This window comes from Helianthus annuus, chromosome 14, assembly GCF_002127325.2.
Source record: "Helianthus annuus cultivar XRQ/B chromosome 14, HanXRQr2.0-SUNRISE, whole genome shotgun sequence".
Lineage (NCBI taxonomy): Eukaryota > Viridiplantae > Streptophyta > Magnoliopsida > Asterales > Asteraceae > Helianthus > Helianthus annuus.
Genome location: NC_035446.2, coordinates 16,935,266 through 16,951,199, shown reverse-complemented (window position 1 = coordinate 16,951,199; position 15,934 = coordinate 16,935,266). Strand labels below are relative to the sequence as shown.

The window sequence follows — 15,934 nt, the reverse complement described above, 5'->3', positions numbered from 1 at the left end:
GCCAGCTTTGACCATTACCTAGCTACCGTACATTAACATTTGTTTTTTACCCAAGTTTTTTTATTTTGAACGGCATTAATAAACTAAAATATTCCCTAATTTTACTTGTACAGAGTCAGTTTGTTGTGGCATGTTTAATATAGTAAGTATAGATAAAACTCACAACAAACTTCCTATTAAACATGCCACAACAAACTAAACAGGATATGTGCATCTTATTTTAAAAACTTAAAACTCACAACAAACTTCCTAAATAAATGGATGACCAATCTAAAACTAAACCCTAATGGACTACTATAAATACATAGCAAACACTCACAATTCTACATTTCTATTGCTAAACAGATTTAAAATATGGAGCCAGTTCTAAATTCACTTGATGCGAAAAAACAAGCATGCGATATTGAATAATCTAAGGTCAGTTCTATGATAAGTTTTGTTATCTCACAATAATGAATAATTATTTTCTTTTATTTACTTTTATGTGAATACTAACTTATTTGATTTTTCAGATTCAACACACCAATTTAAACACCCCAGTTGTCGAACAAGCTTTTGTTAGTTTTTAAGTAATATTTTCGCTTATAATCTTTCATATTAACAAGTTCGTTATATTATTATTTGGTGTTTTATTGTAGGATGATGGTGATAATAGTGTTGAAATTATTTCTTATGGTGCAATGTTCAGTCCATACAAGTCTAAGCTTCAACGTCAATTTAGTGAAGAGGTAATTTTAAAATTTATTTAATCTTTTTTAAATTTTTTTATTCTATATTTGTTCTTTTTTTACATTTATTTAATCATTTTTAACTTTTTTATTAAATTTTGTTTTTTAAGGATCGGAAGTATGAGAATCAAAAGAAAAGATCTAAGAGACTCTCTGAATGGAAATGGGTCGAGGTTATAAATTTAGATGATTCTGAGGACGATGAGAAAGAAGATGATTAGATGATACTGCTGATTCGAGCACAAACAAGAAAAACGGATCAAAAAAGTAGAGATTTTAGATGAAATATATCAAGTGCTTTTATGTTTTTTTCATTTACAGTTGTTTTTGTTTGATATAGACTATCCCATGAATAATAAAGTTTATTTTATATTTGAAGTTTATGTTTTGTGTTATTTTATTGCACTTATAATTTACATCTCGATTGAACTAATATACTTTAGTACTTAATCATGTTCGTATTATATAATTTACATGTTCGTACTTGATCATTTCCAAAAAGATAAATTCGATTACCAAGAATAGCCAAAACATGAAAACTACCTCTTAATTTGGAGTAAATTCAAGATTGTATTTACAAAGCACACTAAACTTATTCAATTTAACAGTCATGTTTCACGAGGATTTCGTATATATCCATTAGTGCCTTCTATAAAAAAAAACTGTTGGACGACACGAGATATGAAAAAATAATTATATAATATTATAGATTTTTCGAATAATTTGTATTTCTTAAATAAAAAGATAAAGTTAATAAAGATATAAACTTTTACATCCTATTTTTTTTATAAAAACTGTTTTATAAAAATATGATTTTTTAAATATTTATAAAAATGAAATTTAACATTAGTTAAAGGTGTTTAAAACGTACCTACAAGACACCTACTATTTTTTACTTTTTACTTTTTCAAAAACGAAAATTTTAAAATTAAAGTTTAGTGGATGAGTATGATGTGGATATTTAAAAAAGTTATCGACTTTAAACAATAAAATTATAAACTTTATCATTTCACCAACAAAATAAACTTACTTTATAACGATAGCAACTTATTTTTTGTTTTTTGTCATTTGTTTAGTATTTTTTATTAACAAACGAATCTTTACATGTTTAAAACAGTTTTTCTATACTTTATTTATTATTAATTTTTATAACAAAACAAAACTTTGATATTTAGTAGATAGATAAACTATGTTCCAAAATTTTAGGAATTATTTAATACTAATTTACGGATTAGTAGATAGATAGTAAACTATATCCCAAAATTTTAGGAATTATGTAATACTAATTTACGATATTTAGTAGATAAATAGTAAACTATGTCCCAAAATTTTAGGAATTATAAGTCAACTAATAAAAAAATAATTATTGCAGTTATTCTTGGATATTAATCTAATAATTTGCATTTTTAATTAAAAATTAATAAAGTAATAAACTTTAAAGCTAAACTAAAAAACTGAACTTACTATGATATAAAGTTAATAAAAAAAATAATTATTTTATAAACATTTTTATAACAAGTAATATAAATAAAATACTCCAGAAATTTACGATCTTTACTAGATAAATTCTAAACTGGGTTCCAAATTTTTAGGAATTATAAGTTCAACTATATTGTTATAGATAATATTAGTCAGTTCTAAAATAATTATTTACCAACTTGACTAAATACATAGTAGTAGATTGTGTTGCATATTTTTAGGGATTATTAGTTAAAAGTAGACTCATATAGATAAGATTAGTTAGGAACTAAAAATTTGAACTTAGTATGATATAAAGTTAATAAAGATATGAACTCTTATCATCCTATTTTTTATAACAACAGTTTATGAAATCTTATAAAAATATAAATTTTTTTATATTTGTAAAAACCCGAAATTTAACAATTTAAGTTAAAGCTCTAAAACGTACTTACGAGTCAAATACTATTTTTTATTTTTATAAAAACGAAAATTTTAAACTTAAAGTTTATTGGATTAGTACTATGTGGATATTTATAAAAAGTTATAACTTTAAAGAATAAAATTATACTTTATAATTTAACCAATAAAATAAACAAACTTTACAACTATAACAACTTATCTTTTATTTTTTGTCTTTTGATTATTAATTTTTATACAAAAAAAAAACAATATTTTTTGTCTTTTGGTTATTATTTTTTATAAAAGAACAAAACTTTTACATATGTGTAAACTTATGACATATATCCACCACAATAATGTTATCATAAATATTATACGAATAAGAAAACTACCAGAAACGAGTTTTGCAATGCAAAGTGTCGCCCCCGCCGCATCGCGCGGGCACCCAACTAGTATATATATATATATATACACATACACATATATAGGGGATCGCTAAAATAAAAACCACCTCCAGTTGTAAAAACCACGAGAACCACTTTCTGGCCATTAGATCAAGATGATGGATGAATGAGATTAAAAGTAGTTAAAATTAATATTAAAATTTTTTTGTCTTATTATGTTTTTAATATTTTATTCTTAAAGGGTATATAAGTAAAATTGTCTTTTTTGTCTTTTTATATATATTAATTTTAAGTTACCTTTTTTGTCCTATTCATTAATTACTTTTTTGACTTAATTATTTTTTATTTATAAACAGATTTTTTTGTTAAACAATTTTTTGAAATCAAATTTTTATTATAACTTTTTTATTTTTTAAGATTTTTACGCCCTGCCTTTTCACGCCTCGTTTTTTAACGCGCCGTTTTTACGCCCGTCAGTGTTCACGCGTCGTTTTTTCAGCGCGTCGTTTTTACGTTTGACGCCCCGGTTTTTTACGTTAACGTTATTTACGATTTACGCGTCGGTTTTTTACGTTTTACGCCCCGGTTTTTTACGTTAACGTTTTTTTTACCTTTTACGCGCCGGATTTTTACGTTAACTTTTTTTACGTTTTACGCACCGGTTTTTTACGTTAACGTTATTTACGTTTTACACGCCGGTTTTTTGCGTTTTACGCGCCGGTTTTTTGCGTTTTACGCGTCGGTTTTTTGCGTTTTACGCCCCGGTTTTTTACGTTAACGTTTTTTTACGTTTTACGCGCCGGTTTTTTACGTTAACGTTTTTTACGTTTTACGCGTCGGTTTTTTACGTTAACGATATTTACGTTTTACGCGCCGGTTTTTTGCGTTTTACGCCTCGGTCAACGAACACCCACCACCTGCCATCGAGCACCCACCACCTCCGACATTGACACTCCAATGTTTTAACTCCGATGAATGGTGGCGGAGGAGACGGCGACAGCGGCGACCAATGTTTTTCTCCCCGTCTCTCTGATCTATTCCGTCATAGCGCCACCACCAGACGGTGGTGGTGTTGGTGGTCGGTGGCTCTTCAGCATGAAACAGGGGGGTGGGGGGGACGGTGGTTGCGATGTGGTGGTGGGTGTGAGGTTGGACTTGGGGCTGGATGTCATCGAGATAGAGGGACCAGGTTGATGTTTGTTGGAGTTTTGAAGATGAAGACTAAATGAGAGAGGAGAGATGAGATATTTAGAGAAAGTCTACAACTTTAAAAGAGGAGAGAGGATAGATTAGACATTTAAAGGAAATGACCAAACTATCCTTTTCTGTAATTGGTTGAGAGTGGTTCTCGCAGTTCTTACAACTGGAGGTGATTCCTATTTTAGCGGCTCCCTATATATATATATATATATATATATATATATATATATATATATATATAGGGATAGCTTATCAACCTAAAAAATTCCCGACCCCTAATTAAAAATGTTTCTTTGTCCATCACTGTATATATATGTGTGTATATACCTGTGTGTGTATATCATCAGCCAATAGGGGGGGACCCAATGTTTTTTAAAAGGTAAGTAGAGACGGTATGTAGAATTTTTCAGGGACCTCATAGGAATAATGTGATGAAACCTATAATATCAAGATTAAGTTTGGTGCAGTGGAAAAAACCTTGTATTCTATATAAAAAGTCATGGGTTCAAGTCTCAGTATATGTTGTTTTTTGCTTTTTATATATTTTTGCGGCAATTAATATTATACGTATTCAACTCATAGAAAATTTAGTGAAACCAAGTGTATATTATGTGTTGAAATCGGTTATTTATAGGTGTATATTAATTGGTAAATGCACTGTATATATATTATGTGTTAAAATGATTTCATTACTTGTTTTCTGCCACACCATACATATACAATATAATGAAAAACATGCAGAGATTATACTAGTGTTGCACCTTCCAAAATTTACGAAAGAAACATCTCAAGCACCATTAGTTTCATGATGATTGAGGAAGAGGCTGTTAATAGCAAGCATCTAACAACAGACAACATAGATTTGAATTTAGGGTGCTATGAATGTTAGTTTAGAATTTGACTTAGTTTTGTTAAAACTTGAATTTTAAACCTAATTATGCAATTATTAAAAAGAAATTTCGAATTTTAAAGCTAACTATGCAAGGATTATTGAATTTTAGTGTTGTATTCTACTACGTTTCTCACTCCAACCCGACCCGAATGGCGACAACCTGAAAATTCGAACGTTGGGTTGTGAAAAATCTAAACACCGATAAAAGCGGACTCCATTAAAAAAATTATGGATCCGCCACTTCAGCCAATGTTCTTTAAAGGACTTTAAAAGATTACATTGTTGTATACTTGCATGGCAACAAGTCAAGTTGAGTAAAGTAACATAGATTAGGAAAGTTTAATGAGCGAGTTAAGTTGAGTCAGCATCAGGGGCAATTGTTCATACGAGCCAAAACTATCTCATGCTAAATAATTACAATTAGTTTTTATATTGAGTGATTTATGAGCTATTAGCTAGTTCAACTATCATATTATAAATTAACTGAAACTCGAACCAGGGGTGCAACTGTTATAATTAAGAACGGAACATGATCACAGATTTTGGAAAGACTCGAGAAATCAAATGTGAAGGGTGATTATTTATTTTCTTTTATTAATGCCTTGTATAATTTATTGAGCATGTTCGAGTTTCATATCTTGGCCTGAGCACCACATGGACGAAGAGGCATGTTAACAACATAGCAACATGGGTAGGGAAGGCGGGGTGATGGTTGTGGCAATCTTCCGAGGTTCGTCCTAGAGGTCAAGGGAGATGGAGCCGAATACCCAGATGCTTTTACTACACCGGTGGGGATGGGAACAATGTTAGCACCTCGTGTGAAAGAAGGCCGGGAGTAACCACCACGTGTATCTGGTGGAGACGCGTGGAGATCACAAAGGAAAAAAAAATACAAGTCTACGATTAGAAAGTTAAAATGAGATACAAGTCTACCTGTAAGAATCTTTAAATGTGATTTCGTACTTTGAATTTCATTATAACCTACTTTCCCACCTTGACATTTCCACATTATTGTTCCTGATTTAACCTATCATGTTTTCATCTAAAGTCTAGTCACCTATCAAGACTAACCAACAAATACATACAATACAATAATACATAGTTAATCAAATATACAATGTCCCTACATAAATCTGCCTCCTGTTACATGCCATGAAACCACTACTTCACCATATACAATACATCCCTAAATTAATATTAATATATTCTTTTAAAAGAAAACTGATCTTAAAATTCAAATATGGTCGCTAAAAAAACCCTAATTTCTGAATCTAATATTTTTTTTATTAAAATATAATATAATGATAAAACAATATTTGCCAAACATTTCTTTGTTTCTAGGTATCTACGAAAAAAATCCCTAGATTTAGAAATCATACAATCAACTCAGAAATCAATATATTATTAAACAATTTAAACTCAAAAACTTCTATATTATACAAACAACCCCTTTTTGTGTAGTGGAGCTTCAGACATCTGCCAATGTTTATTTCAATGTTAACACAAATGGAAGAAAGAATTTATGTGCTATTAACCTCTCAAGAGTTTACACAATCTTTACTTGATCCAACTCGTTTTCGCAATATAAACGAGTAGGAATCGTATTTTCTACCTTAGCATGGTAGTAAGTGATTCAAAGACTTGTTCTTCACACGGAATGGTGAGACCCAAGTTGTGATCAAACCCGAACTCATCTTCGGCTTGTTGAAGCAGCCTCTGGAAGTCAGGATGTGACAAGAATGATACAGGGACGATATATCGACTTCGGTTTACGCCAACGTACACAACAAAGTGGCCTTTGGGGACGTCCCCGAAGTGTGGTTGCTGTTTTCTACTCAAGCTTGAACACTTCTTCACTATGTGCTTCAAAACTGCTGTTTGTGAGAGTTTGCTTGAGGTTTTCTTGATAGCCATTTTCAGAACTCACACAAGCTCTAGTATTTTGTTTTTGTTGAGCCTTTATGTGCTTTGAGTGTCTATTTATACACTCACATATAAACAGTCAATAGATATGGATATACTGTGAGAGAGATATAGTCATGTGGGTATGTTGGTGAAGGAAAGAAGAGATCAACCAGTTGTTTTGTTTTTTTTTTTTTTGCGGGATATGTAAAGCATTTAGAACATGTTAAAATGGTTTATATTCTTTTGTAATCCTTCGTCGACACTATCACACCTTTTGGATATGCATACGGATTTTGAGCTTGGGGCTTTCACTTTACAGTTTACTGCGGCTGTGGAGTGTTGGGAAGACATGATTTTTATTCAAACAAGAGTGGGGATTCATTTTATAAAGAGGTCAATGGGTTTTGATCTCTTCATGTGGACAACATTTCTAAAGTTAAATAGCCATTAAGAGAAAAGAACAAACGATATAAATTATTATATCATCAAAAGTCAGATCAAGAGTTATGTACGATAAAACTTGCATTGCATTGGCCTAGTCAGTTCCTTGTTGGTTAGTAATTTCAGGAACCTAGAATACAAAAATGTATCATTTTGAACAACAAAAACAAAAAGGATTTAACCATATGAAGACGAGATTTATAGCGACGACAAAATGTCGTGGGCATAGGATTATAGGAACGCCTAGGGCGACATGTTTTTGGCATTGGATGACCTAAGGCGGCTGCATGTCGTCGCCATAAAAAAATTAAGATTTTAGGGTTTTGTAATGCTGGCGGGTTAGGCAGGCTTTGCGAAAAAATGCCCCTCCATTTTAGAAATCCTATTGCGACGACATTTCGTCACCATTAGGGGCAAAAGTGTAATTATCAAACTTGTTCAAAAGCCAATACCAAGAGATGAGGGGGCTTAAATGAAGAAAACAAAACAAATTCTGATGAGTTATTAGTATGCAACATTCTTTGTATAATTGTATGTCTTAACTCACCGAATAAAAAAAAATTCAATAAAAAGAGGTTTACTAAAATGTTTGGGGATTTAGAATCATCACGATGACAACCAGAAGTCACTGGAGTTTGATGGTTTTTATATTTGTAATTAAGAAGTTAGATTATCAGGTTTTTGATAAAATTGTGGTCGAAAACCTAATGTTTAAGAAATTATGAAATATATCTTCTTTAAGGAAATAAAAGCATCACAAACGGTGTTTAGGCTAGTTAGAATTCAACGAGTATACATGGCCAAAAAAATTACTATGCATGGTTTTGATCATTTTGACAAAATTTGACCCACAATGGAGTTTTAACCAAATAAAATGGTGATTTGGCAATTCTAGTTTATCAAATATAGTTTAAAAGATCAAATACATCTATTTGGATGTGTTTGAAACATTGAAAGTGTAAACAGAGGTAATCCAAAAGAATTATGCAAGTAGCCTCAAATGGGGTTCCAACGGGCAAAGCTCCCTTAGCAGGGGTCGGGAGCAAGGTTCAAGAGGTGGCAGCCCCTGACTTGGAAAAAATTTATTTTAACTAAAATTTCTTTATAGATAATGTCTTAGAAAATTAAATTTCTAAAAATTTCGCCATATTTTTTAGATAAAAATAAAGGCAATTTAAGGCAGTTTATTTAAAATTTGAATTATAACTGCCCAGAGGCAGTTCTCTGCAATTCAATCCAAAAAACTCACATACACAGTTCTTGGTCGCTTTTTTCTGGTTCAATTACAAATTCATCAATACACATACTATTTGTTCGATTTCTCAATCAGAGTTGTATCCGATTGAATTATTCAGTAGAACCACCTAAATAATTTGATCTGAGAGTGATTACACGTCTCTCTGATCATCCGGTTTTATAAAATTCCCCATCAAAGATCAAATTATTTTTTTGTGAAGATGGCAAGCGGACCAGTCAAGGATATGACAAGCAAGTTTGACCAACTGGAGAAGTTCGAACGGGAAGATTTTTGTCGATGGCAGAAGAAGATGCATTTTCTTCTTACAACTCTGAAAGTGGTGTGCGTGTTAACTACTCCAATCCCGGAGATACTGGAGGATGGAAAACTGGAGCAAATTAGGAAGCGGTCAAAGTGGGAAAACGACAATTACATCTGTCTTGGCCACATCCTGAATGATATGTCTGATTCCCTATTTAATGTTTATCAAAACGTAAACACTGCAAAGTTATTATGGGACACTTTGGAAGTAAAATACATGGCAGAAGATTCTTCTAGTAAGACATTTCTTGTTATAATTTCAACAATTACAAAATGGTTGATTCGAGGCCTGTCATGGAACAATATAATGAACTTTGCGAATCCTGGGGTAGTATGCCCAACATGACATGAAGATGGATGAATCCATCTCGGTTTCAAGCATCATCGACAAGTTACCTCCTTCCTAGAAAGATTTTAAACATAATTTGAAATATCAGAAATGAGAGTTAAGTTTGGTTGTACTTGGAAGCCACTTCAGAATTGAAGAGGGCTTGAGAGCACAAGAAAAAGTGTTGGTCAATGATGAAAAGAAACAGGCTGGAACGTCTTCTGTGAATATGGTTGAGACGGGTGAATCATCCAAAGGATAAAGTAAGTTCAAAGGGAAACGGAAGTTTCAAGGGAATAACAATTCGGGTCCAAACAAGAAGCCGAATTACCCTTGCTAGACGTGTGGTAAGGTTGGTTACTTTAAGAGAGACTGTAAATTGATAAAGAACAACAACAAGTTTGGTTCAAATAATAAGAATGATGCTGATTCTAGCGGGTCCAAAGACCCAGAAAAGCAAGGTCAGAATTTAGTAAAAATTAATAATTCGATTATGAATTATGTATCACTAATTTCTGAAGCATTTTATGTGCAGGATGATGATATTGCTTGGTGGGTTGATTCGGGTGCAACAATCCATGTATGCAAGGATCTTCGTTGGTTTAAAGACATTAAACCAATTGAAGACGGATTTATCATCAAGATGGGGAATGTTGCATCTGAACCAATCAAAGGAATAAGAACCGTCCAGCTTGTTTTTACTTCTGGAAAATCTTCTCTTTTGAACAATGTTTTGTATGTGCCCGGAATTCGAAAGAATCTATTAAGTGGCATTATGTTGAATAATTATGGTTACAAACAAGTGTTAGAAAGGGAAGTATATCTTGTCAAAACATGGTACTTTTGTAGGTTGTGGTTATCTTTGTAATGGCATGTTTATGTTGAATGTTGATGTGTCTTTTATAAATGAATCTGTTTGTGTTGCTTCAACCAGTAATGTTAATTGCATAGCTACAACTAGTAAGAGTAACAACTTGACCGATACGGAATTATGGCATGCTAGACTAGGACATGTACAATGAGTTTAATTCCTGCTATTAACATAAACAATGATAAATTTCATATTTGCAAGGTGAATAAGATAACTAAAAAGCCTTTCATGCAACATGTTAATAGGGGAAGTAAAATGTTAGGTTTGATACATAATGATTTATGTGAGTATCATGCTACACCATCACTAAGTAATGTTTATAGATGATGCTACTAGATTCTGCTATTTTTGTTTGTTGCATGCTAAGGATGCAGCTCTAGAAAAGTTTACAATCTATAAACAAGAAGTAGAGCTTCATCAGAGTGGGTTAACCAAAACTCTACATACGGACATAGGTGGTGAGAATTTTGATCGAGTGTATTTCCAACCAACTGGAATAATACACCATACCATAGCTCCTTACACATCGGAACAAAATGATGTGACAGAAAGAAAGAATAGGACTCTAAAGGAAATGGTCAATGCCATGTTGTCCTATTCGGGCATATGTGAATGCTTTTGGGATGAGGCTATGTTGACAGCCTGCTATTTGCTAAATAGGGTTCCAAATAAAAGGAACAGGACCACCCCTTTTGAGCTTTGGTATAAAAAACACCTAAGCTGCATAAACTGAGAGTTTAAGGTTGTAGAGCCATGTTCTGCAGAGCTAAACGTCTGCGCGTGGTATGCGCGGCACAGACATAAGAGCTAAACGTCTGTGCGTGATATGCGCGGTGCAGACATAAGAACTAAACGTCGGTCTCCACATCATTGTTCCTGACTTAACCTATCATGCATGTTTTCATTTCAAGAAAACATTTAATTCGATCAAAGTCTAGTCACCTATCAAGACTAACCAACAAATACATACAATACAATAATACATAGTTAATCAAATAAACAATGTCCCTACATAAATCTGCCTCCTGTTACATGTCATGAAACTACTACTTCACCATATACAATACATCCCTAAATTAATATTAATATATTCTTTAAAAAGAAAACTGATCTTAAAATTCAAATATGGTCGCTAAAAAGAAACCCTAATTTCTGAATCTAATAATTTTTTTATTAAAATATAATGATAAAACAATATTTGCCAAGCATTTCTTTGTTTCTAGGTATCTACGAAAAAAATCACTAGATTTAGAAACAATACAATCAACTCAGCAATCAACATATTATTAAATAACTTACACTCAAAAACTTCTATATTTTACAAACAACCCCTTTTTGTGTAGTGGAGCTTCAGACATCTGCCAATGTTTATTTCAATGTTAACACAAATCGAAGAAAGAATTTATGTGCTATTAACCTCTCAAGAGTTTACACTATCTTTACTTGATCCAACTCGTTTTCGCAATATAAATGAGTAGAAATCGTATTATGTATTTCTACCTAAGCATGGTAGTAAGTGACTCAAAGACTTGTTCTTCACACGGAATGGTGAGACCCAAGTTGTGATCAAACCCGAACTCATCTTCGGCTTGTTGAAGCAGCCTCTGGAAGTCAGGATGTGACAAGAATGATACAGGGACGATATATCGACTTCGGTTTATGCCAACGTACACAGCAAAGTGGCCTTTGGGGGCGTCCCCGAAGTGTTGTTGCTGTTTTCTACTCAAGCTTGAACACTTCTTCACTATGTGCTTCAAAACTGCTGTTTGTGAGAGTTTGCTTGAGGTTTTGTTGACAGCCATTTTCAGAACTCGATCACACAAAGCTGTAGTTATTTGTTTTTGTTGAGCCTTTATGTGCTTTGAGTGTCTATTTATACACTCACATATATACAGTCAATAGATATGGATGTACTGTGAGAGAGAGATATAGTCATGTGGGCATGTTGGTGAAGGAAAGAAGAGATCAACCAGTTTTTTTTTGTTTTTTTGGGGGGATATGTAAAGCATTTAGAACATGTTAAAATGGTTTATATTCTTCTGTAATCTTTCGTTGACACTATCACACCTTTTGGATTTGCATACGGATTTTGAGCTTGGGGCTTTCACTTTACAGTTTACTGCGGCTGTGGAGTGTTGGGAAGACATGATTTTATTCAAACAAGAGTGGGGATTCATTTTATAAAGAGGTCAATGGGTTTTGATCTCTTTGTGTGGACAACATTTCTAAAGTTAAATAGCCATTAAGAGAAAAGAACAAACAATATAAATTATTATATCATCAAAAGACAGATCAAGAGTTATGTATGATAAAACTTGCATTGCATTGGCCTAGTCAGTTCCTTGTTGGTTAGTAATTTCCGGAACCTAGAATACAAAAATGTATCATTTAATTTTAAACAACAAAAACAAAAAGGATTTAACCATATGATGACGAGATTTACAACGATGACAATATGTCGTGGGCATAGGATTATAGGAGTGCCTACGGCGACATGTTTTTGGCATTGGATGACCTACGGCGGCTGCATGTCATCGCCATAAAAAAATTAAGATTTTAGGGTTTTGTAATGCTGGTTCGATTGTTTGAGTGTTATGTGTTTTAGGTCCAAGACTTGATACAAAACTACAATCGAATCAGGGATCTCACTGGAAGCAGTCTCTCTATTTCCACGGGGTAGAGGTAAGGTTGTCTACATCTACCCTCCTCAGACCCAGACCCTATGTTAGCTTTGCTATTGGTAGGATTTACTGATGACGACGACGACATGATGAGGAAGACGACGACGATGATGATGAGGACGACGACGACGATGATGATGAGGACGACGACGACGACGATATTGATGAGGAGGAGGAGGACGGCGATGAGGAAGAGGAGGAGGAGGAGGATGATGACGACGGTGGTGGTGGTTTTGTAATGTTGGCGGGTTAGGCAGGCTTTGCGAAAAATGCCCCTTCATTTTAGATGTCCTATTGCGACGACATGTCGTCACCATTAGGGGCAAAAGTGTAATTATCAAACTTGTTCAACATGTTTGGAGATTTAGAATCATCATGATGACAACTAGAAGTCATTGGAGTTTGATGGTTTTTATAGTTATAATTAAGAAGTTACATTATCAGGTTTTTGATAAAATTGTGGCCTAAAACCTAACGTTTCAGAAATTATGAAATATATCGTCTTTAAGGATATAAAAGTATCACAAACGGTGTTTAGGCTAGTTAGAATTCAATGAGAATACATGGCCAAAATAAAAATAAAAACAAAATTACTATGCATGGGTTTTGATAATTTTGACAAAATTTGACCCACAATGGAGTTTTAACCAAATAAAATGGTGACTTGGCAATTCCAGTTTATCAAATATACTTTAAAAGATCAAAGACATCTATTTCGATGTGTTTGAAATATTAAAAGTGTAAACAGAGGTATCTAAAAGAATTATACAAGTAGTTTTGACTAGCGCTATTTATGAGCCGAATCGAGCCGAGCTAGGGCAAAACTTGGGATCGGCTCGATTAGAAACTGAGTTGGCTTGGCTAAGCTCGGATTTGAAACCGAGCTGTAAATCTAAGCTCGGGCTCGGTTTGGTTTTAAACCGAGCTAGCTTGACTCGGTTTGATTTGGCTCGATTTTGAAAAAAAAAAACTAATACATGACTCTCAAAATTTAGTAATCTAAGATATTATGCAATAATTCAAAAGAACATATTTAAAATAAGCTCAACCTAATACATTACAAGCCAAAATCAAGTTTAACAACACAAAATACGTTCCTAATTTCAACGAAATATAATATAAGTTTATTAGGAAGGTAATCAACCTTTAAATGTGGTATAAATATCAATTTACAATCCTAATCACATGTAAATAATAATCAACTTTTGTGATATATTATAATGTATATAAAAATAAAATATATTAAAAGTAAAATAATCCAAGCTAAGCCGAACCGAGCTGGTATGCGAGCCAAACCGAGCCAAACTGGCTTGTTACAAGCTGAGCTGAGAGCTAGACTCACTTTCTAACCGAGACGAGCCGACTCGGCTCACTTTCAAACCGAGCCACATCAAACGAGCTTTTTTTTTGAGCTAAATCCGAGCGAGCTCCAAGCCACAAGTTTTTTGGACAACCTAGTTTTAATGTGTCGAATTAAGAAGTTAGGGATTCAAAACCTATGTCAAGTGTTCATTTGAAATCAAATGATTCCAGTTTAAAGTAAATAGATATAGAATATGTCCAGTGATCAAAAAGTTGTTAGATATTTTAGGGTAATTGGTATTAACTTGGTGACCAAAGTGAATTATGATATACAATAAACAAGTTAGGAGGTGCGGGAGTGCACACTTGTTCAAGTTGTTATAATTCCAAGTATTCGGGCAAAGCCTTAAATGGGAGTCCAAGGGGGCAACGCCCCTTGGTGAGGGTCGGGGGCAGCGCCCCTGGGAGCAGGGTCCAAAAGGCGGCAACCTCTGGTTTGGAAAAAAAATTATTTTAATTAAAATTGCTTTATGGAAAATGCCTTAGAAAATTAATTTTCTAAAATTTCTTCATATTTTTTAGACAAAAATAAAGGCAGTTTAAGGCAATTTTATTTATAGTTTGAATTATTACTGCGCAGGGGCAGTTCTCTGCAATTCAATCCCAAAAGTTGCATACACAGTTCTTGGTTACTTTTTTTCTGGTTCAATTACGTATTCATCAATACACATACTGTTTGTTCGATTTCTCAATCAGAGTTGTATTCGATTGAATTATTTAGTAGACCATCGAAATAATTTGATCCGAGAGTGATTATACGTCTCTCTGATCATCCGGTTTTATTAAATTCCCTGTCAAAGATCAAATTATTTTTTGTGAAGATGGTGAGCGGATCAGTAAATGATACGACAAGCAGGTTTGACAAACTGGAGAAGTTCGAAGGGCAAGATATCTGTCGATGGCAGAAGAAGATGCACTTTCTTCTTACTGCCCTGAAAGTGGTGTACGTGTCGACTACTCCAATCTCAGAGATACTGGAGGATGGCAATTTGGAGCAAATCAGGAAGCGTTGAAAGTGGGAAAACGACAATTACATCTATCTTGGCCACATCCTGAATGGTATGTCTGATCCCCTATTTGATGTTTATCAAAACGTAGAAACTGCGAAGTTATTGTGGGACACTTTGGAAGCAAAATACATGGCAGAAGATTCTTCTTGTAAGAAGTTTCGTGTTAGTAATTTCAACAATTACAAAATGATTAATTCGAGGCTTGTCATGGAACAATATAATGAACTGTTGTGAATCCTGGGGCAGTATGCCCAACATAACATGAAGATGGATGAATCCATCTCGGTTTCAAGTATCATTGACAAGTTACCTCCTTCCTGGAAAGATTTAAACATAATCTATAACATCAAAAAGGAGAGTTAACTTTGGTTGAACTTGGAAGCCACTTCAGAATTGAAGAGGGCTTGAGAGCACAAGAAAAAGTGTTGGTCAATGATGAAAAGAAACAGGCTGGAATGTCTTCTGTGAATATGGTTGAGACGGGTGAATCATCCAAAGGATACAGTAAGTTCAAAGGGAAACAAAAGTTTCAAGGGAACAACAATTTGGGTCCAAACAAGAAGCCGAATAACCCATGCTGGAAGTGTAGTAAGGTTGGTCACTTTAAGAGAGACTATAAATTGATGAAGAATAACAAGAAGTTTGGTTCAAAGAACAAGAATGAGGTTGGTTCTAGCGGGTCCAAGGACCCGGA

General features: G+C 33.5%; 2 protein-coding genes and 1 long non-coding RNA gene across 3 annotated transcripts; 1 reads left to right on the top strand and 2 right to left on the bottom strand.

Annotated features, from left to right (window-relative positions):
- The first annotated feature begins 485 nt into the window (after positions 1-485).
- LOC118486437 lies at positions 486-1,111 on the top strand. Its single transcript, XR_004879070.1, has 2 exons — positions 486-728; positions 839-1,111. It is a non-coding gene; the product is annotated as an uncharacterized LOC118486437 (long non-coding RNA).
- A 5,399-nt stretch (positions 1,112-6,510) lies between these two features.
- LOC110905305 (auxin-responsive protein SAUR50) lies at positions 6,511-7,172 on the bottom strand. Its single transcript, XM_022151143.2, has one exon. The coding sequence runs from the start codon at positions 6,996-6,998 to the stop codon at positions 6,693-6,695; it is 306 nt and encodes a 101-aa protein (XP_022006835.1). The 5' UTR covers positions 6,999-7,172; the 3' UTR covers positions 6,511-6,692.
- Positions 7,173-11,521: 4,349 nt separating this feature from the next.
- LOC110905306 (auxin-responsive protein SAUR50) lies at positions 11,522-12,287 on the bottom strand. Its single transcript, XM_022151144.2, has one exon. It carries the CDS (start codon positions 11,987-11,989, stop codon positions 11,684-11,686), a length of 306 nt encoding a protein of 101 aa, XP_022006836.1. The 5' UTR covers positions 11,990-12,287; the 3' UTR covers positions 11,522-11,683.
- Between the last annotated feature and the right edge of the window lie 3,647 nt (positions 12,288-15,934).